The sequence below is a fragment of the Taudactylus pleione genome, unplaced genomic scaffold (genome assembly GCF_031769625.1).
Source record: "Taudactylus pleione unplaced genomic scaffold, aTauple2 ptg000086l, whole genome shotgun sequence".
NCBI lineage: Eukaryota > Metazoa > Chordata > Amphibia > Anura > Myobatrachidae > Taudactylus > Taudactylus pleione.
The window spans coordinates 2,141,134-2,167,464 of record NW_028284488.1 but is presented as its reverse complement, the minus strand read 5'-3'; the positions used below and the strand labels follow the sequence as shown (position 1 = coordinate 2,167,464).

Sequence of the window (26,331 nt, the reverse complement as noted above, 5' to 3'; positions counted from 1 at the left end):
GTCTGTTATTCTAACTCAATCAGCATGACAGAGTGATCTCCAGCCTTGTCCTCATCAACACTTTCACCTGTGTTAACGAGAATCGCTGATATGCAATTTCATCTGGTCACTCTTCATGACATTCTGGAGTAGATGCAAATTGCCATCATAAAAACTGAAGCGGCAGACTTTGTGAAAACCAATACTTGTGTCATTCTCAAAACTTTTGGCCATGGCTGTACATATTGGCACTGATATTGTGGGTTTAATTCCCACTACAGCCCTAACTGTGTGGAATTTTTATATTCTCCCTGTGCTTGCATGGGTTTCCTCCCACACTCCAAAAATATACTGGTAGGTTATCAGCTCCCAACAAAAACGAACCATAGTGTGTATGTGTGTGAAAATGTGGTAGGGAATAAAGATTGTAAGCTCCACTGGGGAAGAGACTGATGTGATATTCTCTGTAAGCGTTGCGGAATATGTTTAGCTATATAAATAACTGGTAATAATAGTGACAATAATAACAGTATTGGGAAATACAAGAAATAACTCATTGACCATATTAAAACATTTCCCTGTCTGTATATGGACTCCTATGTGAAATTATCTACGTCTCTGTATGCATCCACTATCCGCAACGCTCCCATAAGACAGAACATCTCCTGCATCCGTTAAACCACCTCCCTGTCACCACCCCAGGAATGCCCAGTACATTTTCAAATCCTGCATCTCCCGAGCACCTCCAACACAAGGAGAGGTTGCCGAAGCAACCGAGGGGCTGGCCGGGTGGGCTGTGCCCAGCAGCTGCTGGAAGATTAGCTTCACGCAGCTACCAGCAGACTCCTCAAACGCATCAGATCGCATCAGAGGCGGCCGTGTCAGGGAACGCCCAGCCTGGCATGGTCACATCAGAGGGCAAGTGGTTAAAGTTCCCAGCTCATGCACAGTCTCCATAGCAACCTCCTAACTCTTCTACTTGCACCTCCAGCATAGCATTAACCCCTTCACTGCAATGCTTGATTTAAGTAAAGCAGTAAGGTTTACCAGAGCAAGAGAGGTCCGTTTTAATGTATTTGTCTTATATTGGCATTTTTATTTTACACTAATTCTAAATAATTTTTTATTATGCCTGAGAGGTGCTGCTTGTATCTTGTCTATCTGTATGCTTGTGCATTACAGCAATTCTGTCATACTGCCCTTACTATCTGTGCGTTTCTATAGCTTATATTTCCCTTTTATCTGCCTACCATCCATATTACTGCAAGGCATACATTAGTTCTCTCATTCCCTGCCTATCTTTGTTTTTACAGTATATCTGTCCTATTTCCCGGTCTCAGACTCTGACTATTTCAATGGTGTTTGTGTATCTGATCTGTCTCCATGTCTAATGCTGCCCATCCACTAGCAGACCTCAAAACGACTGCACGATTATGACATTGTAATCGTGCAGCCGTTTGTCAGTCTGTGATGAGCTTGCACTGAACATGCAGTCATTCGGTGCAGGCACATCAATCATCTGCTAACATGCTGAATCTGACGTTATCGTCAGGTTTACCAGCATGTTTGCCCGATGATAGATGTATAAACGACCAGCGGGAGCGCGCATCGCTGGTTGTTTTAGACATTTTTGCAAACGATTTGCAAACGATTGAACGATAACGATATAGTTATATCGTACAATCACTCAACTTAGGCCCGTATTCAATTTGAAGCGTTAAGTCCGGATCCGCGTTAGGTTACCGCCGATGTCATTATCGCCTGTTTTGGTTTTACCCTGTATTCAATTTGAAAGACTTTCCACCTAGGCGGAAAGTCAATGCAATGTAATGGGCGGTAAAGTATCGCCTATGAATGGCAGGTGGAAAAAAGTGCAGAATTGGGGTTTTGGGGTGCAACATTTCGAGAAACCCAGTGCAGCCTTCAGACAGTCCCCCAAAAGTAATCTGTGTAAAAAGAAAAAAAAAAACCTTAAGGACACCCCAAAAATTTACTTTGAAAAAGGGGGCGCAAAAAAAAATGTTGGGGTACAAACTTAAAAACTAGCGAACTTGACTCTGGGGGGTCCCCAAGTATGCCCCAGGTGTGTTTTTCATTGCAGGTGTTTGCGGCAGGTGGATTTTTCACGATTTTTTCAACTTCACTTTTTCAACTTTAAATATGCTGACTCCCATTTTCAAGTACCCCAAATTTGCTGGGATAACTTATTTTCTGGAAAAAATACTCCTAAATACTATTCTGCATCAGGTATAGAAAAACGCTATTTAGCAGCTATTGAGGCCATTTAAAAACACCAAATACCTTCAGCAAGTCAAATCGGGGGGTACCATAGTGAACCCCCATGTCAGAGCATCATTTGGGGGGTGTCAGGCTGATTTCTCCAAAACTGACAGTACTTTCCACTTGTTAAAGTATCGCCGTGTCCCGTTTACACATACTTTCAAACTGAATACGGGGTTTAGCGTGCACGCGCGCGATACTTTAACGCCTACAAAACAGGCGAAGTCGGCGTTAAGTCCGGGCCGCGTTAACTTAACGCGGCTCGGCTCAAATTGAATACGGCTCTTAATCGTCTAGTGGATGTGTGCCTTAACTTTTTACACAAATCTGTTGTGAGAGACAATTTTTATTTTTTTTTTTTTATTGTCATTCAAAGCATTGTACATTAAAAGTACACTTGTGACTGAACATGGATTTACAGAGTTGGTTGAGAAAAAGAAGTTGCACATATATGAAAAAACAAAACTATTATCTGGATCTCTCAAAACAGTATACGAATAAGTATTATCATTTAGTATAATATAATCGCAGAAGATCACATGGAATTTAATATAATGAGATCATGTTAGTCAAATGGAATTAACCAATCAGTAACCAACCTATTGTAAAACAGACAACACATTTGCATAATATAAACAAATACAATAAAAATAAATGTCATTCTTTTGTTCCGAACTTTGTGTCACATGGTTCAAATATTTTGATGAAAAGAAAAAAGATGGGCTACCCATACCTCCCCCCCCCCCCCTCGCCAAACACCCAAAAGAAATTCCCCAGTAAGGAAACAGATCATGTATCTAGTCTAATTGGAGGGTCTCCCGCTGCACATTGTAATAAATACCAAGAGGAATTCTGCATTGATCTATGAAGCTGTAGACGGAGAGCTCCTGGGAGAGTATCCACATAACTCTCCCACATACCAAAACATCTTTCTATCTTGACTTCTTTTTCTAACATCACTTCTACCCAGCTCATTCTAAAGAGATGGTGCAATTTGGGACAATTTTTATTTTAACCATACACATACTCCGAAGTAACAACTAGGCATAAAACAAAACAAAAAAAAATTATAAAAACTTCAAGCATACGAAACACTACAGACTCTATGTACTGTATTGCTCTGGTTCTGATGCACAGAAGCAGGGGGGCGGTACACACACCTTGAAGGGTGTATCTACATGTATCTATCTATCTATCTATCTATCTATCTATCTATCTATCTATCTATCTATCTATCTGTTAAATGAGAGTATACAACTTAGCAATAATTGACTTGACACCATGTTAGTTGTAATTCCAACTTGCCACATTTTCAACTTTCCCACAAACCAATTGTGACCTTCTGCTCAACCCACGCTGCCTCGTTTTGGTAATGTTATCAATCACTGAAGCAAATGGGTGAATAACAATGATATGTCAATGTGGAAGTAACTATAAATGTGTCTGGTGTCTGACAATAATGTAATCACTGCCTGCCTGGCAACTAACACTGGTGCCCAAACTGTCCCCTAAACCCCAAATTATTCCAAGACCCATGAAACAGCCCAAAATCATCAAATCACAAACATGAACAAAGCATTGCTCTCATCACATTCACCCAGCATTGCTCTCATCACATTCACCCAGCATTGCTCTCATCACATTCACCCAGCACTGCTCTCATCACATTCACCCAGCATTGCTCTCATCACATTCACCCAGCATTGCTCTCATCACATTCACCCAGCATTGCTCTCATCACATTCACCCAGCATTGCTCTCATCACATTCACCCAGCATTGCTCTCATCACATTCACCCAGCATTGCTCTCATCACATTCACCCAGCATTGCTCTCATCACATTCACCCAGCATTGCTCTCATCACATTCACCCAGCATTGCTCTCCTCACATTCACCCAGCATTGCTCTCATCACATTCACCCAGCATTGCTCTCATCACATTCACCCAGCATTGCTCTCATCACATTCACCCAGCATTGCTCTCCTCACATTCACCCAGCATTGCTCTCATCACATTCACCCAGCATTGCTCTCATCACATTCACCCAGCATTGCTCTCATCACATTCACCCAGCATTGCTCTCATCACATTCACCCAGCATTGCTCTCATCACATTCACCCAGCCACCATCCTATCTACTCACCCTGCCTCTGCAAGTTGTACACAGGGCCTGATTCAGAGCTGAACGCTCTGACCAGAGCGCTCGCTCTGAATCAGGGCCCTCCTACCTGTTTTAGGAGCGTCCTCATGGACGCTCGCATAGCTGTGGGTTACCACCCACAGTTTATGCGAGCGTCCATGATGTTGATCGCGATGGTCAAGACCATCGTGACCATCGGACTTGCGACGGAGACCCTGCGGTAGGGTCTCGCTGCCGCAAACCCTGGAGTGATTTTGGCTCTATCAGAGCCAAAATCACTCCCACTGACATCACTAGTGATGTCAGTGGGGCCGGCTTCAGACGGTAGGCGTTCCCATGGGAACGCCTCCGTCTGGCAGGCACGCCCCCGGCACGCACACCAAACGGGGCGTGCTGTCAATCAACATCGACAGCACGCCCCCTTTGGTGCGAGACCCGGAGAGACGGAGAGCCCGTCGCTCGCCGGGTCTCGCGCATGCGCACGACGGAGCTCCCTCCGTCGTGCGCATGCGCAGTGGGGGAACATCGACCCGCTTGCGAGCGTACTGCCGCTCACGAGCGGGTCTGAATGACCCCCACAGTCTAATACCTCTTTTCCACCAAAAATCCGGGTCCGACCTGGGTTTTTGGACATGGGGCCTGATTCAGACCCGGTCGCAAGCGCTGAGTGCTCGCAACCGGGTCGATGGTGGCCCCTGAGCGCATGCGCACGACGGAGATGGCTCCGTCGCTCCGGGTCTCATACCAAAGCGGGCGTGCTGTCAATGTTGAGTGACAGCACGCCCTTTGGTGGGCGGGCCGGGGGAGTGGCTGCCCAAATGGAGGCGTTCCCATATGAACACCTCCGTTTGGGGCGGCCCCACTGATATCACGAGTGATGTCAGTGGGAGAGATTTCGGCTCTACCACAAGGGTCTCGTCGCAAGCCCGGCCGTCACAAGGGTCACCCACAGCTATGTGAGCGGCCAGGAGGCCGTTCTAAAAAAAAAATAGCACGGCCCTGATTCAGAGCGAGCGATCTGTCATAGCATCCGGCTCTGAATCAGAGCCATGGTTCCAGCCCAGGTCAGACCCCATTAATACCCCTTTTACACCGGAGCTAAAACCCGGGTTATTGCAGGGTTAACCTGGGCAGCTCTCTGGTGTAAAAGGGGAGAGGGTTGGATCGCCGGGTCGAGTGACCCAGCAATCCAACCCAGGTAAATAGCAGGGTTTAATACGGGCGTAGCCCATGAAACCCTGCTGTGAGAACAGCGCACTCCGGGTCACGATGACCTGGAGTGCGCTGCTAGCCGGACGATTGGTCCGGCTTCAGTGGCGCTTGGAGATGACGTTATCTCCAAGTGTCCACTTTCACGCCGGGAAAGCCAGGTCTATGCAGACACGACTCCGGTGTGAGCGGCGCCGCCTGGGAATATCCCGAGTTGGCGCTGGCTAAATTCCGGGTCTGATCCGGATAGGAACTCTGGAGCTTATTCAGAGGCGGCCGTACGGTCTACGACCGCACGGCCGCCTCGATGTTTTGCAAGTGCGCCGGCTCCCTCGTGCGCATGTGTGAGACCCGCTACGACAGACAGCGCAGGTCGTAGCGGGTCTCTTTCCAAAGGAAAGGCGGGCCGGGGGGGTTGCAGCCCAAACGGAGGCGTTCCTATGGGAACGTCTGCCGTTTGGGGGAGGCCCCACTGACATCACTAGTGATGTCAGTGGAGAGTTTCCGGCTCAGACAGAGCCAGAAGCTCTCCAGGGCTTACGACAAGTGAGACCCTACCCTAGGGTCTCGTCATAAGCCCCGATGGTCGCAATGGTCTCTGACCATCGCGACCATCACCGGAGCGGTCGTTAGAGCTGTGGGTGTTAACCCACAGCCTAACGACCGCAACAGAGGCGGGCGATCAGGATGCAAGCGGCCGCCCAGTTTCTGAGCGACCGCTTGCATCCTCCGACCGCCTCTGAATGAGGCCCACTGTTCCAACTCTGGGTCAGACCTGGAATTTTGGTGGAAAAGGGGTATAACACTGCACCTTTGATCTAGGTTACTCCCAGGTCAGCCCTGTTCAATATGCACCATTACCCGGGTCCTTCCTGGGTCCAACCCTGGTAGCTACCTATTTTTCAGGGACCCTTTTACACTGAGCTGCGACCCAGGTAGACCCAGCAAAAACCCAGCTTTTTGCTCTGGTGTAAAAGGGGTATAAATGAAAGCTTTCTCCATTCCTCATGATCTGCCTGAGGTACTGACAATCAGCACATTCTGGACAGATGGTCGCACAGGGCATGGCAGGACAAGACCTTGCGGCACGTCCCTCAGATATACACATCACAGAGGGCCTGATTCAGAGTTAGACTCAATGCCAATGTTTCTGCAGTCAGCCAATGTTTTGTGCTCTGCACATGCATCTGTTTCGCACTGCGCATACGCCGCAATTGTGCACCATCGCTCGCAGCGAGGATCTCTTCGCAGAGTGATTGACAGTCAGGGAGCCTTTGGGGGAGGTAACTGGGAGACGGCAACTGAAACGCAGACATATAATTACAATTTTCGGCAAGTGTCTCTGGCTGAGGCGGCAATCCTGTACGCTGCTGACAATGCTCCTGCATCTTAGAACTGACAGCTATTCTGAGTAACCATAGGGTTATACAGAACTTTGATAATAGACTGATCTGTGTCCGATGCTACCTCTTTATACACAAGCGCTTGGATTACCGAAGCTGTACACATTTGCAGCAGCGGTGACATTAGCGTCCATCTCTGAATTAGGCCCAGTACCTCCCTGTGGTTTGAAAATATTAATTAATTATATATTTTTTTTAATAAATACTTCTGCACACAGATGGGACGATGCATCAAACTCCTGTTTCTCTATAGTTTGTAAGTGTGTGAGCAGGGCCCTCTTACCTCTATGTCTGTTACTACCCAGTCTTGTTTTTTTACTGTTTTATTCTCCACTGTAAAGTGCAATGGAATATGCTGGTGCTATATAAATGTTAATAAAATAAATAGCTTTCTCATTACTTTACCTGACAGGTACAGCTTATACACGGGTCTTTCTTCCAGGTGTCGCCCTCCTGGTGGCCATCAGAACAGCCTTTAATAAAGATAGCAAAGTAAATCTGGGTGAGGGCAGATTAGTCCTCCCAAACACACCACCCCAAATCTGTCATTACATTTATAATGTCTAATTACATTTATTTGCCAGTTCTGAAAGACAGAACTGAAGGAACCAAGAGAAAACTTGTTGCATGGAGCAGCCCTGAGGTCTTAGTTACAGAAAGAAGCATGGGCGTATCTATAATTATCTATGTATTTATTCATTACTTACCTCCTCGGAGTCCCACATCAGCAATAGCAGCACTGTACAAATCAAAATGGCATGGCAGCTATTTCCCAGCGTTTTGCGCATGCACAGTAGGGAAATCACCTGGAAAATGGCTGCCACACCATTTCCCTGATGACCTGCACTTGTGCAGTAGACTCTGGCACAACACTAGAGTCTACTAGTGCCCAGAGTCTACTGTCGAGCTCAGTGCCTGCTGGACACGGGCCCCTCCTCTCTTAATACGCCCCTGGAAAGAAGGTTAGTAAAATGTATGTAGTAAGTGGTGGTACATCTTCAAAGTAAAACATTAAGGGCCCGATGCAGAGTTTGATGGAAATCGGGCGTATGTATCTCCCGAATTGCATGCACGGAACAAAATGTGTATATTCACCCCATAAGCAGAGTTTTATCCATATAGCAGTGTGACCTATCCCTAATTGTACCCCTGGTTGCACTAGTTATTATTGTCAGTGCACACTCACACCTACCTTTTCCGAAGTGCAAAAGATAAACCTTAAAACATGCATAGTTCTGTCTGCACTGATCTTTGCCTACATGAGAAAACTATGTTACAGCCTTGTTCCTCTCTTTAGTCATTAGTGTAGATGCAACTGAAATGTGTCGTTGCAGAGTCCCGCATTATGCTAATGTAAGTCTCCAGTCAAACTAATGCAGCAAGATTATTATGTCAATAGCAGCACTATATCAAACAACGTTCCTCTGCCCAACTTATTATTTTCCTCTAATGAAGAAGAACTCCATGCTGAAGTATAGTATAAAGCACAGGTTCTCAAACTCAGACCTCAGGACCCCAAACAGTGCATGTTTTCCAGATCTCCTCACAGAATCAATAGTAATATAATTATCTCCATCTGTAAACTTTTAAAATGTGTCAGTGAGTAATGAATACACCTGTGTACCTGCTGGGCGACCTGGAAAATGTGAACTGTGTGGGGACCGAGTTTGAGAACCTCTGGTATATAGTATAAAATGCAATTCTTCCAGATAAACTAAAACTAAAGGGGCCAATGTCTGGAACCACTGGACACAAACTCACCCCATCACCTCTATAATGGTCAATTCCCCTGTTAAAAGACACAAGAGACACCCCAATGCTCTCGTGTCTATAGCACTGAGTGACCCTGCCATGACCATCCAATCAATATAAAAGTTGTTAGAGCCCTGAAACTACAAATATGCATTTCTCCTTCATCAGGAGTAGTGTCTGCTATAGCAGAGGCAAAGTATCTGACAAACCACAGTGGTACACTGCACCCCCACCATTTTCTAATTGTGAGGAAGGAAGTGTATTCCATCATGTATGGTCAGGGTGAACTACTTTAATGGTTTTCTGTCTCTTTAACAAACAAAAAAAGCTACTCTTTCCTGCAGCTACAACTGCTCCCTGGCATTATGTAGCTCAATAATTTGAAAAAAAAGAAGAGTTAAATACCAAATGAAATGCACTGCAACTGTGAGCTCAGAACACTCACCTGTTAGACAGCGGGGGCAGCACTCCCTGGGTGGTGTCACTGGGTCACTACAAGCCACAGGCGGACAAATCTTTTGGACGCAGGTAACCTCTCCATTCTGAAAGAGAAACCTATTCACTGTATACTGTATTTCTGTTGGTCACTTATGTGCTGGCCTTAACAGGAATGCAAGAGAATTGTAACCAAGCCCTAAAGCTAACACGGCCATGCCCACACATATGGTCACACAGCGTGTCACAACTAATGGCACAGATACAATAATTACATTACATGTTCACTGTAATTACATGAGATTATACCTCCGTCATCACATAGAGTCTATCTACTGTATTATTCTCCAGCAATCAGGAAGATTTTCTATTGTACATGGTCTCTTGCTGGAGTTTACCAATAAAACTTTGCTAGGGGAACTGAGTGATACTCGCTCTCCAATAGTACTGGCTGGCAGCAGTACGAGGACTGATTCAGCATCGGGATTATCGGGAATCTGGGGCTGATTCAACATCGGGATTATTGGGAATCTGCGCGTGTGCAGGACCCCTTTTGCTCATGTGCAGAATGGGTCCTGCATGATTGATCGCATGCAGCCCCTGCTATGCCTCTGCCTGATTGACAGGCAGAGGCATTTAAGGAGCTGTGCGGGGGCGGGTACGGCAGGCATACCCAGAAACGGGGCGAGTCAGAGCCATTTTCCTGGAGTGACAAGGACAGGGGCAGCAGGGACGCAGTTTCCTGGAATGACAAGGACAGGGACGCACTTTCCTGGCCTCGCAAGCCGGCCAGCCTGCATAAACTGGGATTGCAAAAGCAGCAGGGGGTGTCAGACACCTCCTGCTGCATTTACATATTTGCAAGGACAGAATTGCAAAGCTGCTTGCGTGCAATTTTGCAATTCCATCCAATACCGCATCACCCCCTCTTATTGGTTCGCCAGCCAGACTTGAGGCCTTCTGTGTGATCGCTGGAAAGAGGCTTGCTAAATAGGAGGAAACCGTATCTCTGGCGACAACAACAGTTTTTGCAAGATTTAGGGCTGGTGCTATGATATATGCCATGGGTGCCCGGCCATCTGCATTTGTCCAGCCCTGTATATAAAGTGTCATGTGTAACTGTGGGGAAGTCAGCAGAGGAATGTACAGGTAAAGATACATGTTACACACCTGGCAGGCACATGAATTGCAGGAACCTACGGAGAATGTTTCTTTGTTTTTGTAAGTCCTCCCCTCATATGTGCAAGCTGCGGAAGGAAATGACATATATTATATGATACATGCAAGACCGAGATCAACATTACATGAGTACAGGTAAAACAAACAGAGGGCCCGATTCAGACCTGCACGCTATGGACGATTGTCACCCGTCTGCGCGTGCGTATGCATCGCAGTGCATGTGCGTGAAGCAGTCATTGCGATCAGGAATCGTGCGCTCTGAACACAAACACTGAGCGCTACCTTGAGTGACAGATCATGCCGTTTGTGGGTGGCAACAGGGGAAAATGCTTGTGAATGGGGGAGTGGGGTGCGAATGCAGGCGTGTCTGGCCGTCAAAACTGAGTTTTATGGGTGTACATAATTAGCATGGAAGCGTCATTGTACATGTCACCTGGTTGTATTTCAGTCAGCACTGATCGCAGAGCTTGCGGTGGGGTAGGGTCTACCTCAAGCGCTGCATGCAGCTCCGATGGCTCTCGATTGTTCTGATTAATCATAGACTTCCTGGAGATGATGTGTGCTAAGAATGAAAACTGGGCGTCTTTATACCGGTGTGCGCTCACTTTGCCGTTGCTCTCTAAGACATAGAGGGCGTTCTTACACCAGACAGTGCGATCATGGCATTTGCATACCCAGCCCCTTTTTGGCAGCGAGAGAGCGCAGCTTAGCGACCGTGTCTGAATGAGTTCCTAAGTACACTAAGATGCAACTTGAGACACACGGGGAGTGCAAATGGACTTGCACTGAGACGTAGGAACTAAGTACACTAAGATGCGACTTGAGACACACGGGGAGTGCAAACGGACTTGCACTGAGACATAGGTGGTGAATACACGGAGGTCGCAGAAGACAACAGGAAGCCAGGAATGCTGAGGAAGGTAATACAGCCACTGGGATATGGAAAGGATGGCACAAGGAAACAGCAGCGTTCTGAATTAACAGCAAAGTTGTTGCAGGAGTCAGACCTAAATAGCCCTAGGCAGTTGGTCACTGGATCATGAGATCAGCTGACAGACCACAGGACTGCCGTTGGAGGAAACTGATCAGGTGATATGACCTAACATGGCTGCGCCCATGCCAGCTACCACGGGAACCAGAATGCACTCATTGAAAGCCCTAGCAGACCCTGGGGAAAATACTCAGCCATAACTCATCACTACAACTGGCGACTGAACGCCTCAGAGCCTAAAGACACCAGTTCAGCAGTGAGTAAAGGCCGATCCCAGGCTGCATCCTGACATGCACTAGACAGTCGCTTCTGATAGGATAATTGTGTAACCACTCCAGCTGACATTACCTCATTCATTAGCATGGCAAGTTTATTATAAGACATCATGGCTGTCTATTCCCATAATTTATGTGTAATTTCCATTTGGTCTACAGCAGAAAAGAATATTCCCATTGTTGTTTAAAGTGGAAATCAGTAGATGTTTGCGTTTAATTTAATTTAATTTGAAGGTCACTTTATTGCACTCTTGCATTATATACAAATAGGGTAATGTGACTTTTAACTTACCTCTAACACAGCTCTATCCCTTTGCTGTGGGGCGTAAATATACCCACTTGCAGCATCTGACGTAAATGCTATTGCTTTTGAGGTGGTTGTATTTTGTGATACGTCCAACTCAACATATGGACAGAAAAGCACATTTTTTACATGTGTGTTTTCCCCGAAACATTTCTATGCATGTACTGTATGTGTTCAGACGCAATGAGCCCCTTAGCGTGAATGAGCCCTAAACAAGCTTTTCCCCCAGTGAAATTCTAGATTTAGCAGACACTGAACATCACAGGGCACCATTTGAAAAGATAACATAGTAGTGTGCACAGGACATTTAACTTACTGAGACACTGTGGCCAGTCCTTGCGCAGTGAGCATTTTACTGAGCCGCCCACACACACGCAGATGTTACACGTGTCTTTCTTCCAGGTCTCGCTGTCCGGATACTCTTTTCCTTCCCATAAACATGAGGGTCGACGGCATTCACAGCTCTCCAGAGCTTTTACCCTGGTCTGCAAGTCAGCGTTCTGCGGGCATACATTTCTCAGGTTATACTCTCAGATCCCACATTATGGCAAGGTGACATGGAAATAATCTAACTGACTGCAAAATTGTTTTTTTTTGGCTCAAATGTATTTGCTTTAAAGTATCACATTGCAATGAACCATTAGTTCTACTTTAATAGATTTAATTTATCTGGCACTGGGAATGTTAAGCCTGGGAATGAACAATTATCTAAAGTATTAAAACCAGACCTCGGGGAACACTGTTATCAGTTCTGGGCTTTGGCTATTCTGACATGATGTGACTCAGTGTAAGAATAACATGCTTTGTCCTGAGTTCAAGAAAATATATCTTATATTCTGCTTTGCCTGGAATTCCCAGTGGACTACTTGTAAAACACATTTGTAAGTAAAGCTGATTCCAAAAATACTTAGAACAGTGCGTCTGAAAGCATCACGTGGAAACTTATGATAGGAACGATAGTTAACACTGTAGGGATTTAAATTCATTTTATATGTTTTAACAAAAGCCTTGGATTGGTGATAATTCATTCTGAACTATTGAGGAAATTAACTAAAATATTGTCTCATGTAAAATTATTTGGACATGTGTCTGTCTTTGACAAAGAATACTGTTCGATTTAATCCCAATCAGAATCCAGCTTCAATATGGACCACTCTACTTTATCTAATATAGGAAATGAATCCCTGTAATTGATATATAAGTAAAAATGCATTCCTCCATTCTCCAAGGAACGTATCATTCACAGGGCCCAGAGAGAAAATAGTCTGAGACCTGACAAGTACTGCCTGGCTACGAGAAGCTGTGAATGCACAGATTTCTGGTGACCTTAAGTATAGTGCAAATAACGTATTAGTTCCAGGGTTATTTCAAGAATTGGATGAGATATTATTATATTGTATTATATAGGAAATAGTCATCATTTTTTCTTATGGATTGACTCTGACTTGTTTTATGTTTAGGTTTACTGTCTTCCAAATAATTAAATATAATATTGTGTTGTATATCAATTGTATAGAAAGGCAATTAGAATAAACAACTATAGATGAATATAAAGGTGATGAAAATCAGAGAAAGGAAGCTAGAAAGAGAAAACATGAATTAGAAGCAGCTGGAGGGCACGCCCGAATCAGTAAATAAAAGTTGTATTTAGGGTGGATAACCTATTTAAATTACAGATGTGCGGTTCAGTATTGACTCGGTTAAGTTCGGATCAGAAAACGCCATCTTATTGGCTATCCGGCTGTCACGTGTTTTGGAGAGTCAATAAGATAATATAGTTTTCAGATCCGAACTTGTGCTATGTTGGAGAAAAGAACCGAGACAAAACCAAACCGCTCATCTCTAATTTAAATGTTGCTCAACTAACCTGAGTTTTCACCATGTCCAACATATTGGTCAGACCGTGTACAAGTTCCTCCAGCCTACGCATCCTTTCTTCTTGTGAGAGGGGAATTGAGGGAACCTCACTCTGCTGCTGCTGGTAGTGATGTGTGTCAGACAAGTCTGGAGCCCTAGGCTGCCGTTGTACGTCTTCATCATCCATGTGCAGCTCCTCCGACAAGGAATAAGGAAGAGGGAGAGAGTCTGAGGAAACAGGACACACCTCAAATGGTCCATCAGTGGTCCTCCTATATTTTTTAAACAAGTATACAACATGGAGTGATATAAATTGTCCTGGGACAATTGGGACACATGGAAAACCCATATGAGGCTCTTCAGGAAGAACTTAGAAGCCAACATCTGCTATCTCCCAAGTCACTATACCATTATATCATAATGAACCAATATGATGTTTTACAAAAATTCTACAAGAATTCACCAATTATGATAAAATGATCATATAAAATCTATATATATATATATATATATATATATATATATATAAATATACACTGTATATATATATGTATATATATATATATATATATATATATATATATATATACAGTATTTAGAAGAGAATGCATAGTATTTAGAAGGGAAGGCACTAAAAGAAAACTGGACCAGGACAGGTTCAAGTATGCCATTCCTGATTATGTCATAGTTAGTGAGAGGTTCAGAAACATAATTCCTGCTGAAAAATAGCACTGGGTACAGTACAGAAAGATCAATCCTATGGTGCAACAGTAGTTCTATAGCAACGTATAATGGGGGAGCACATATTTAATGCATATAGTGCAGGATGATCCTTCAATTTCCAATATGGCTATGTACAAAGCTCACAATGGGCTCTATTTACTACAATCCGCATATTGAATGCGGATTGTAGTGTGATATTACCGAGTGAATTCGCATTGCGAATTCAGGCAATATCACAGGGATTTACTATAAATCCCTTGCAGGGACAGAGCTTGCGATAAAGCTCTGTCCCTGCGGATCCCATCCGCACTCTAGTCACGGTATTTTCGGAAAAAAAATTTTACAATTTATTTTTAGTAACTATGGTCGGATCACATTTCCCATTACAATTATGGGAAATGCGATCTGCTTTACTAAAAATAAGTGATACTTAGGGGTTGGAGTAGAATTTTACTAATTCTACTCCAATTGCCCTGTAATAACTACAGGTGAAACAAAAATAATGTGAAAAGGGTGTGAAAACACCCTTTTTCACTTTATTTTAGTAAAAATAATGTTAATAAATAAAGCCCATTGACACTACAGTTCCAGTTACATGTCTGTGTATATGCACACTCATTTTATAATGTACATTATTTATTTATTAACATTTACTTATATAGCCTTTTTCAAATGGGAGTAAAACAGCAATAGAACAGTAAGCTAGGCTTTGTAATAACAGACAAAGTGATAAGAGGGCCCTGAAGCTTACAATCTATACAGTACATATATACTTCATACAATAATGTTCAATGTATTGTTTATAGAAAGTACAAAATAGAATACATGACTGTGTTCATGATTGCAGTGATGTGTTAAGGTGCCCACACACATAGCGATCTGCACATGATCCCACGATGTGTGCGATTTCCCCTGAACTCTCCCCTGGCAGCTCCCCGGCAGTCCTACACACGATTTGGAGTAAAAAGCATCCAATCTGATTTAAGATCTATCTTGCATCTTATGCTGGCCATACACGCTGCAATTATCGGGACGATCCGCCCGATATCGGCGGATCGCCGCGATAATTGTAGTGTGGGGGGGGGGGCGACCGAGGGTTAAATATTGCTCGGTCGGGCATGCTGGATTGTCCAGCATGCCCGTCCGATGCGATATTTACCCGGTAACTGTCGGCCGCATCGGGCAGTGTATGCCCAGCGCAGCCGACAGATAGACATTTCCTGTGTTCCTTCCTACGGAAGGAACAGGGAAATGTCTCCTCCCCCGGGGGCGGAGTGCAGATGTCGGGCTATACACTGTAAGATTTCTCTCCCAGTGTATGCCGTGGACATCTGCGGCTGGCAGCCGGCCAGATAAAATGTCTGTCGGTCTGACAGACATTTTATCTTGCCGTGTATGGCCAGCATTAACTTTTTTCCAGTGCATTGTGTCCCGGATTGTCAGATCTGCCCTACTGCACGACCAGCTGGGACGCGCATCGCATCGTGATCGTGAGTAGGGTCCCACGATTTACTCTCAATTTGGCCATATTTTACACGATCTGTTGTTCCAATGTGTCGGAAACGGCCAGATCGGGTAAAATATCGCTATGCGTGTGGCCCACTTTAGAGTGCTTGCAGAGTGTTTGTTTGCATATGGGGAAACGTTTGTGTTTGTCTTCAACAAGTTTCTGTCCCTGGAAGGGGCTCCATTATAGAGAATAGCCAGGCTCCTCTCACCCTCTGTGACCTCACTAGAGTCACCAATAGGGCTGATACCTCCAGATGGACAGTGCTCAGCCCTGTGTACAAGGGGAAACACCTCACAAGCTGTGGAGCCTTGCGCAGGAAAGTAGGAGCACACTGGCTGAGGCTGGGGCACAAACTGATCTATGCATATAATAAGCCCAGGGCCCATATCTGTATGTGATATGTTATATTATGAGATAGTAGTGTTTAGAGAAAGAACTGATTCTATATAAGTTACTAGCAGGAGAGATAAGCTCCCTGCTCACATCTGGAAACAACAAGGCTGATGATGGAAGCTGCAATTTTTGTTTGTTTGAATCATTTTCTTTCCAAGTCTCACCAAAATGTCAGGAACACTGAAGAGTGCAGCAAAGACTGCAGTGGATGATTTCATCATGATGTTACAATAATAAAAGCGCACTCAGTATCTAACATCTCCTCTATTCTGTGAGGTACAGGTACTAGTTTCAGTTTGTTTATTTTACTGCTATGTATTTTGTTTTATCATGTTTCTATCTTTAATAGAACAAAGTAACAACCGGGCCGGCATTATTTTTGTCTGTTTAGCTGTAACTAAAACTTCCTGAAGTAATGAAGGGAGCTGGGAGCAATGAAAGGTCTGGGGATGGGGGCATGAGTAGGAATTCTGATTGATGTGGGAAGTAGGCGGGACACTGGACCTGGTCTTGTTAGCAAGATGAAGGGGTCTCCGAAACTGTTTAATTAGAGTAATGAGGCATAACCTAGAAAAGCTTCAGCCAATGTACAGAGAAAGGATAATGTAAATAAGTATACCAAAGGCGATCCAAATCTACAGTACAATGGTGTGTTTAAATAATATAGCACTTAATGGGGTATATTTACTAAGGTGCGGGTTTTTAGAAGTGGTTTTGTTGCCCATAGCAACCAATCAGATTCTAGCTATTACCTTCTAGAAGGTGCTAGATAAATGTTAAGTAGAATCTGATTGGTTGCTATGGGCAACAAAACCACTTCTAAAAACCTGCACCTTAGTAAATATACTCCAATAAGTCTAAAACGGCTTCTAATCTGTATAAGAACATTCTCTGTAGTTCATTTGCTTTTGTGCATTTTTCCAGCTTCTATCATTTAGGTGTTTTTACAATGTTAATTTTCTTCACTTTTCACTTATCTGCATTACCTAAAGTTTTCATGTTTTACTGTAATTACAAAACGCTATGTGGCTTATAACTGTAGCAATTATAATCTTGCATTACTTTATACACTGTACAACTTTTACCCAACTGGGCAAAAAAATTCCACAAGGAATTAACCACATTATCAATAGGCAAATATCGGCGTTACAATTGAATTTGTTTTCAACTGTTATCAAAAAGCAAGACATATATTGTACCTTATGGTTTAGTTACAAAAACCAAGGAGCGTAAAACTGAACTATGAACACAGATAGAGTACATGCTTTGCATTCATATGAATGAACTCCTAAATGAAATATGGGGACCACTCACAAAGGGTTGCTATTCTCAGCAGCAGTGAATTTGAGTTTATAATTAAGGTTATTATAAAATACTTCTGAAACTGGAAGCAGAAAAAATACAAAGGGTCTGATTCTGAGGTGGGAGTAAAGCAAAAAGAGCAAGTAACTGTGCACCTTGGCAAAACCATGCTGCACTGCAGGTGGGACAGATGTAACATGTGCAGAGAGATTTACATTAGAGAGGGGCGTGTGGAAATTCAAATCTAAATTGCAGTGTAAAAATAAAGCTGTCCAGTATTTGTGGGCAACATGCAAAAGCAGCCAGTATTTATCCTGCATGCAAAAATCTAAATGTATTTGCATCCTTTGCATTGCAACATGGTTTGTCCAGGTATAAAGTTATGTGGGTGCACACTTGAGTGATGTAACTGCCAACTACCCTACCTGGCGATTTCCCTAACGATCAAGCATAAACAATATATACACAATACATACTACACAACCATCATTATTATCCGAACTGTATGTCTGTTCAGAGGATCATAACCAGTGGGGGCAGCAGCGCAGACCAAATATAGCATGGGAATCAGCACCGTGTATTACAGTCACTGCAGCCGGGACACAACAATCAGCTACTCCCTCCTGTATCTGCCCATCCCCCAGACTCCTATTGGCTAGTTACATAGGAGTCTGAGGGGCAGACAGACACAGGAGAGAGGAGCTGATTCCTGGGGAACTTAGCTTTCTGGCAGACACCCGGCAAAAAAAGTTTAGAGGTACAGTTAGGGTTATGTTTTATCCGGTCCCCCCCTTCCCTCTGCTATTTCTGATCTTCGCTGTCCACACTGAGCATTGAGCAACCTCCACTGATCATGACCAATCAATCGTTTCTCTGTACACACTGTCAGATTGTCGTGTTGAACTGTGCCAAATGTCACTGAGGATGACGTTTCCAATCCATATAGTTGCTGACCTATCACGCGGTCGTTTAGATGACCGTACACCCTGCAAAATATCAACAACATATTTTTCAGATATATAGCATCTGCTGTGCAGCACTGCTGATGTGATTTATCTGTACCGTGCGTCATTGAAAGATGAATTGGGTGTACACATGTGAAGATGGTCTCTACGACATATCACTTCTACACATGATAGTTCGTCTACTTCATATCCAGCAATACTAGCTCTTTTTTGCTTTACTCACAACTTTGAATCAGGCCAAAATATTACCAAGATTAATAATACTCTAGAGACTCCACTCAAATACACCTTTCACACTGCTGAAATAACCTGTATTGTTGCCGGGTCGACCCGGATAGAGATGCAGTGTGAACACAGCATTTCAACCCAGGTATCAACTAGGGTTGAACACGGAACCGACCCGGGTTGCAGCACAGTGTGAATGGGTCCTACCCAGGTTATCCAACCCGGCACTCAGCAAGCACCATTGATTGGATGTTGCTGGGTCTCACTTGATGATGTCAGCAGCCAGACTCACAGACACCACACTGCAGACAACAGCAGAGGCAGTATTCTGGCAGTCTGAAAGGGGTTAATACCACTACAGTCACTACAGTGATGGCTAATTGGAGTGATGAAGAAGTGAACTGTACACTATGCTGTCAGAAGCTGCATCATGCTCTCACTGGATGAATCAAATAGCAGTAACGCGCAAACTCTCATGAACTCAGGGCTACATAGTGGTAATCCATCAGCCATGATCCCTGCAATGTTGTGAGCAGTCCCCACCCCTCCCTTTTGTTTCGTTTTGTGACCTTATCTTTGTGAGGCTGAAAAAGTAAATTTTTAATGACATAGAAGTAGTTTTACAGGGATGACCCGGGTCCACTGTGCAGGAGCACCAAGAGGGGGGGTAGGGCGGGTACTAATTTACTAATTACCCAGGCCCGGCTTGCTGGAGGAGCTCGACGGGGGCCCGGGTTCGGCACTGCCCCCCCTCCCTTTTACCTCACAGCAGCGCAGCGCACGCTGTGGGAGGGGAATGATCACACTGATCACAGCCAGGGGCGCTGAGAGGGGGCTGGAGCGGGTACAAATTACCCGAGCCCGGGCTTGCTGCAGGGGCCCGGCGGGGGGGCCCAAGTCCGGCACTGCTCCCCCTCCCTCTTAAGTCACAGCAGCCCAGCACATGCTGTGGGAGGGGGATGATCACACTGATCACAGCCAGGGGTGTAGAGAGGGGGGGGAGCGGGTACAAATTACCTGGGCCAGGGATTGCTGCAGGGGCCTGGCGGGGGCCCGGGTCAGGCAACGCTCCTCCGTCCTCTTAACTCACAGCAGCCCAGCACATGCTGCTGTGTGCTGGGCTGCACTGGGACACTGCTCGTGGCTGCTAAAGCAGCAGTCGGAGCAGTCTCTTATGCCTATGGGGGGAGCAATCACGCTGATCATGCCTCCCATTGGCTGTGTGCCCCCATTAGCTGTACCCCCCATTGGCTGTGCGCGGCGCTGAAATAATAATATTTGTAAAATATTTGTCCAAGGGGGCGTGGCCACGTCTCCCACGCTTAGGCCACGCCCCCTGTCACCTGGGCCCATTGTGGCTATCGTCGGCCCTGATCACAGCGTCCCCCTCCCAAGCGCGCAGCATAGTAATTTATTTTCTCCTAAGGAGCGTGGCCACGCACCCACAATTAGGCCATGCCCTCTTTCACCCGGGCCTGGCGCGGTTCTCAGCGCGCCTGTCAGTGTGAACGGGGCCAACCCGGGAATAACCTGGGTCGAAGGTGCAGTGTGAAATGGGTCTGAACCGGGTCTCAGCCGAGTTGGACCCATGTTCAAAATCCCGGTTGTGAAAGAATTATAAATTACCTACTTTTTAGGTAAATAGCAATTTTGCACTGGTATATTTCTGCTGTGCTTTGTAAATGACCCTTGTACAGGAATCTATTACTTGATAAAAGCACTCACTTTTACATATATCCCTGTTTTGGTAAATACTTCTATTCCAAGTTTGTTAATTAGTAAGTAAATAAAGTAGTTAAGTATAAATAAGTATACAAATTATTAATGTAGTAAATTCTAACATGCAAAATGTCCACTAACAAAAAGAACTACTATTTATTTGCATGCCATACCGGGGGACTGCAAAAGGACATAAATATCTTCTAAACAAGGCTCCCAACACGTAAACAATATTACATATTTAAAGTGCTCATTTCTGTTTATTATAGCACCGCAAAACCCTGATTATTCTTCAGTGCTCTAGGTCCAAACATCAAGTGGACAAGTACAGATTGTGACCTAGATTATGTTGGACCTGGTATGCTATAACAAAGCAGCACGTGTGTGCAATAAATTATGTATTCTGATGTAGAGAAAAATATTACTTCTAGACTACAGTACAGCAATGTGTCTTACAATCGTGTAGCACATATATCCTGCACACATTTTTTCTACATAAATATACAATCTCATGAATGAACAAAAACAAATGAAGAAATCCATCTCACCCGAGCGGTTCTCACAGTGCCAGGGTCTGCGGGAGAACCCAGTGGGGGAAATCTCAGCTGTTTGCCAGTAACCCTGGAAGAAGACGATATCATTACTTCTACGTAGGGTCTGCTTTTACTTGCAATGTATTTTACTTTCCAGGAACACTGTTCATAGAATATTATAATACAGGAAGACTATGCCCATTTTTATTTATTAATGCCTGTGGCAGCTGTTTCATTGCTGGTTTCAAAGGCAAATTTTAAAAATATTTTTTTCAAAATTCAGTGGCGCATATGCAGTACACTTTAATGTCATATTTCAGAAGTTTGTGCAAGTCCATAGCCAACTTAGTATAGTGCACGTTATTATGTGATGACATGCACAGCAAATAATATCACAGAGCAAAACTGCCCGGCATGATGAGAGGATAAACAGTAAATAGGGAACCATGCATGTCACATAATACTACCCAACTAATCAATACATGATATTTTCCACTATTTCTAGAAGAATAAGTAAATCAAATTCTTAAAACAAGGAAATGACTTTGCTAGTTCCCTGCCGTAGGCACGTGTCTTATTTGCCTATATGCACTGGCCCAGTCCTGCCATAGACTTGTGCTGTGTTTGCCAATATGTAAATTATGCCCTGGGTTTTGTACAGAATGTAGACAGAATACATTTCAGTATGAAATAATTTCATATTTGAATTTTCTGTTAAACATGAAAGTTTATTAAACATATTCCACAAACTTGCAAGTAACAAAATCAATGCTTGCTGAATATATTGTAAACTCATACTATCAGGGGCGGAACTATGGGAGACAATGGAGGCGCCTGCCGCCGGGCTCCAGCTCTGAAGGGGCACCTCCTCCATTGTCCATAACATATTCACCCCACTTAGGGCTGTAACTATGTACCCGGAGTGTACCGTCATGGTCGCCCAATACATGGCACCCCTTCCGGTACCTGAGAAGCCACCATACACTAGTGGAGAGCTCCATGTCAGGCCATCAGCTGCTGCCTTCATCTATCTATAGCCTGTCTGCATGCGAATTGCTACATTACAGTGTCAGCGACTGTGACGGGGGGGCACCATATTATAACTTGCCTCCGGGCGTCTGGGATGAACTTACGCCACTGCATACAATGTATGCTAATTGTGTATGTTACATGTACTTTTAAATGATTTGATCTAGGTTAGGCAACATGCGGATCTTCAGTTGTTGTACAAACTACAAGTCCCACATGTCCTGCCAGCCTTTGGCATTCATTAAACAAAATACACACCATAGTGCTTACAACAAGAGGTAGATGGATCACTAAAAGATATATTAAGAACTATGACAGACATTGGCACAGTTGCATACAGTGGAATAAATCCTGTGCTTCAAAAAAGGATTTTATAATATGTAAGAGGAAAAAAGACTGAATCGCAATTTTGTTCCAAAGATATAAAGTACAAGTGTTGCACACATTTTCAATTGCTGTTTCCGTAAACAATCAGCTGGTGAGAAGGGCCCTCTAAGCAAGTAACACGTGTTACTTCCTATTTGGTCCTCGGTACTCTAAGGGGTCTATTTATCATTGGTACCAATGGGGCTCTGTAAACTATAATTCTTATCGCTGAATAGCGAAGCAATAAATTATTATATTTTGTGCAAGTCTATCAGTAAAGTTGGTCAAATAAGAGCCTGTCCTGGCAAAGAGGTCTGCAGAAAAGTGATTATGACCATTATCACTTGATCATGTGCATGTGTAACCAGAACACAACTGCAGTAGAAAGGAGGGAAGGTTGTTGGTGAGGAATCAGAAGAAACCTACGCGTAAACATGGTTTTGTTATCATGGTTTACCCCTCCGAAATAGACCCCTGCAATCCCTGTAATGTTAAGTTTGCTGAACTTGGTTGAAATGTGAATTTGAATTCTACATCATACCAAAGAATAATATTAATGATAATTGAACATAATAATTTCTTTGGCTTAGATTAGGGGTGGGGAACCCTTTTTCTACGAGGGCCATTTTGATATACATAACATTATTTGCGGGCCTGGTCTAGGCCATGCCCCTCCGCGTGATGTCACATGTGGGCGGGGCCACAATTGCTGGTGATTACAGCAATGTCCGCAGCATCCTGAGGATGTTCCGGGGAGCTGTGAAAGCAGCGGTTTGACCGTCTGACGCATCCTAAGGATGCTCCAGGTAGCACTGCTGCATAGATTCTGACAGCAGTGTGCCATTCTAGGGCCTTATAAGGCCCCTGGCAGGAGGTTCCCCATCCCTGGCTTAGATGGTCCATTGTAGATTTACTAAAGTGTTTAGTATCATTATTGTGCTGTGACTAACAAAATTCTTAGAAGCTGTATTCTATTGTTTCCTCATAAACAAAGCACCTCAATACCATGATAAATACATTTCTGGAGACCCAGATACTTAAACATATACATGACATTCGGGTTTAGTATAAAAGATCTACATAAATAAAAAGACAGACAATGTCTTGATAGACCCCACATGGTAGACAGTCAATAGGTCGACATGGACAAAAGTTCAACAAAGACAACACACAAAAGGTCGACATGGATGAAGATAAGACAGGTGCAAAAGGTTGACACAAAAAAAGGACGACACATGGGGGACACAAAAAAAGGACAACATGTTTTTTTTTCTAACCCTAATCTTCACCCTAACCATCCCCTTGGTGCCCAACCCACCATCCTGGTTCCTAACCCTAACCGTCTGGGTAAGTGGCTAACCCTAACCATCTCTCCTAGTTGCTAACCCTCCGCTAAGTGCCTAGCCCTAAAAAAAAAGTGTCAACCATTTTTGTGTTGACCATTTCAGTGTCGACCTTTTGACCCTGTCTAGCTTGAGTACCTGTCTATCTTCATCCATGTCGACCTTTTGTCCCTGTCGACCTACTGACTGTCTACCATGTGGTGTCTATCTAGACATTGTGGACTTTTTTTTTTTTTTATAAATTGTTTATTAAAATTTTTCATTTCAAAACAACTTGAAAGTTTCCAGCAAAAATATTTTGACCAATACAAAAACAATCACAATAGATAATATAATATCTTATATTAGAAAAAGATAGAAACTTTACATTTCTTAAACTTATCCATCAGAATACTGAAAACATACAACAGAAAAGGGGTGAATCAAAGGGAGAGAGGGGGAAGGAAAAAAGGGGGGTACAAAAGATGCTCGAAAAGTAGCAAGTTTCAGATAGGGCACTGAGCACTTACAAAAATAATGGCAGAATGAAATAGCAGGAAAAAAATAAATAATAATAATATTAAGATCAGCAAGTAGAGATACTTCAGGAGGATATGCAGTCTGTATCTCGCGGGTGGACTTTTTTTTTTAAATAGATCTATTGACTGTAACCCATGACATTCTTTGTAATTGCCAATGAATTGTGTTGGTCTTGTGGTGGTCTTTGTATTTATATATAAAGAATATATATAAAGAATCCAGCACTAACTGCATACAAAAAATACGTTACCCTGTTGCCCTCAATGTAACACATCAGCCTATGTGTGTGTGCATCCAAATGAATAAAAGCGTCACTCAGGCATTCAATGTAAACACAGACACAAGTCCCCTTACCTTGCATTCCTGGCGATATTCACATAGCACTGAATTGAATCGCCCTCAGTGTGTTTAACACATTTGTGGTGATGGAAGTATTTACAAATTTAGATTTTTAATAACATCGCCAGCATATCATATTGACAATTTTATTGATAGAGGGCCTAATTCAACATTGTAGATAATTGCAATGCTGAACGCAGATTCCCAATAATCGGGTGCGCAGGTCCCGTTCTGCATATGTGCAGGCCCACGTATGCCTTTGCCCGATTGACAGGCAGAGGCATTTACGGGGGCGATGCAGGGACGCCCGGCATGCCCGGTAACGGGGGCGTTGTCGGTCCTGTTCTTCAGGAGTGGCAAGCCCAGATCTGCGTCCACTTTCGCAGTTTCCTGGCCTCGCAAGCTGGCCAGCCTGGGTAAGCTGAGGCTTATTCAGCTGGCCGGCACTGTACACCATTGTGATGATGGTCGTAATGGTTATCCCAGCCTGTGCCCTCGGTCCCAGGCTGTTTAGATTAAAGATAATAACATTTGAGGTTAAGTAAGGCTAAAGATAATAACATTTGAGGTGTTAAGGTTTTGAATTCATAACAAAATATGTTCAAAGTTCCCATTTCAATGATCTTTTAATTTAATTAGGTGGCATCCCTTCTCATCAGTGTGCTGACTATCAATTGGAAATAGTATGACAGATTAGTTAAAGAAAACATGACAAGTGTAAAGTGTAGATGGTGTATAGAATGTTAGAAAGTAGTGCAAATGTGGATTATCCTTACCAGAAATTTGCTCTCTTTGTTCCCCGGGGTACTTGCAAAGCTGATCTCAAGATCCAGGGGAAGAATAAGACTGAGCAACTCATCTTCTTCCTCCTTTCCAAACACCACTGGTTCCTCACAATCCAGGAAGAGTGTAACCTTGTGTGTGTCAAGGTTCAGTGCAAATCTAGTCCATTTGGAACCAGAAAACGGGGATCCACCTGGGAGAAGCAGAGAGGCTGGTTCCATTGTCTGCGGGGTGCGGTACTCCAAACGCAAGCTATTGGCTTTAGTGTCAGAGACTAATTGTAAAAGAGGATGACCATCTCTCTTTGTGGCTGCTGGAGATAAGAAGCTCAACAATGTCCCTTGGTTGTTCTTGGCTTGTTTGGCTACAAAATGTAGGCCAATAGAACCCTGTGTGCTGGATAGAAGGTAGACAGAATAATCCCAAGGGAGAGTTAAGTGGGGAACACGTGTTCGAAATTTCCAGGAAGGAGAACCAGGGTCACGTCCTTTGGATTTGACAACTCCTTTGATAGAACGAGTAACATTCAGAGCTTCCAACAGATCAATAACTACAAGAAATATGGAAGATTAAGAGAATTATTAGTAACAATATGTAAATGTATATATATATATATATATATATATATATATATAAAAGCAAATTTAGTAAATGACGCAGGATTACAGGATCAAAATACTGAGTGGATATTGACTTAAAAGACCACTAAATAATACTAACAGTAGTTAAAAATTTATAAGTATATGTTCTAGAAGTTTATCAGAAAAGGAATATC

The 26,331-nt window shown here is 43.8% G+C and overlaps 1 protein-coding gene across 1 annotated transcript in view; it reads right to left on the bottom strand.

The window, feature by feature from the left end:
- The window catches only part of KCP (kielin cysteine rich BMP regulator), a 127,100-nt gene that overhangs the window by 82,748 nt on the left and 18,021 nt on the right, over positions 1–26,331 (bottom strand). Inside the window, exons 2-8 of the mRNA XM_088468658.1 lie at positions 25,550–26,106; positions 21,193–21,265; positions 13,818–14,035; positions 12,267–12,450; positions 10,372–10,448; positions 9,212–9,308; positions 7,420–7,487 (exon numbers count right to left, since the gene is read on the bottom strand). Coding sequence (XP_088324784.1) covers positions 7,420–7,487; positions 9,212–9,308; positions 10,372–10,448; positions 12,267–12,450; positions 13,818–14,035; positions 21,193–21,265; positions 25,550–26,106 — 1,274 coding nt within the window. The remainder of the gene's footprint in view (positions 1–7,419; positions 7,488–9,211; positions 9,309–10,371; positions 10,449–12,266; positions 12,451–13,817; positions 14,036–21,192; positions 21,266–25,549; positions 26,107–26,331) is intronic.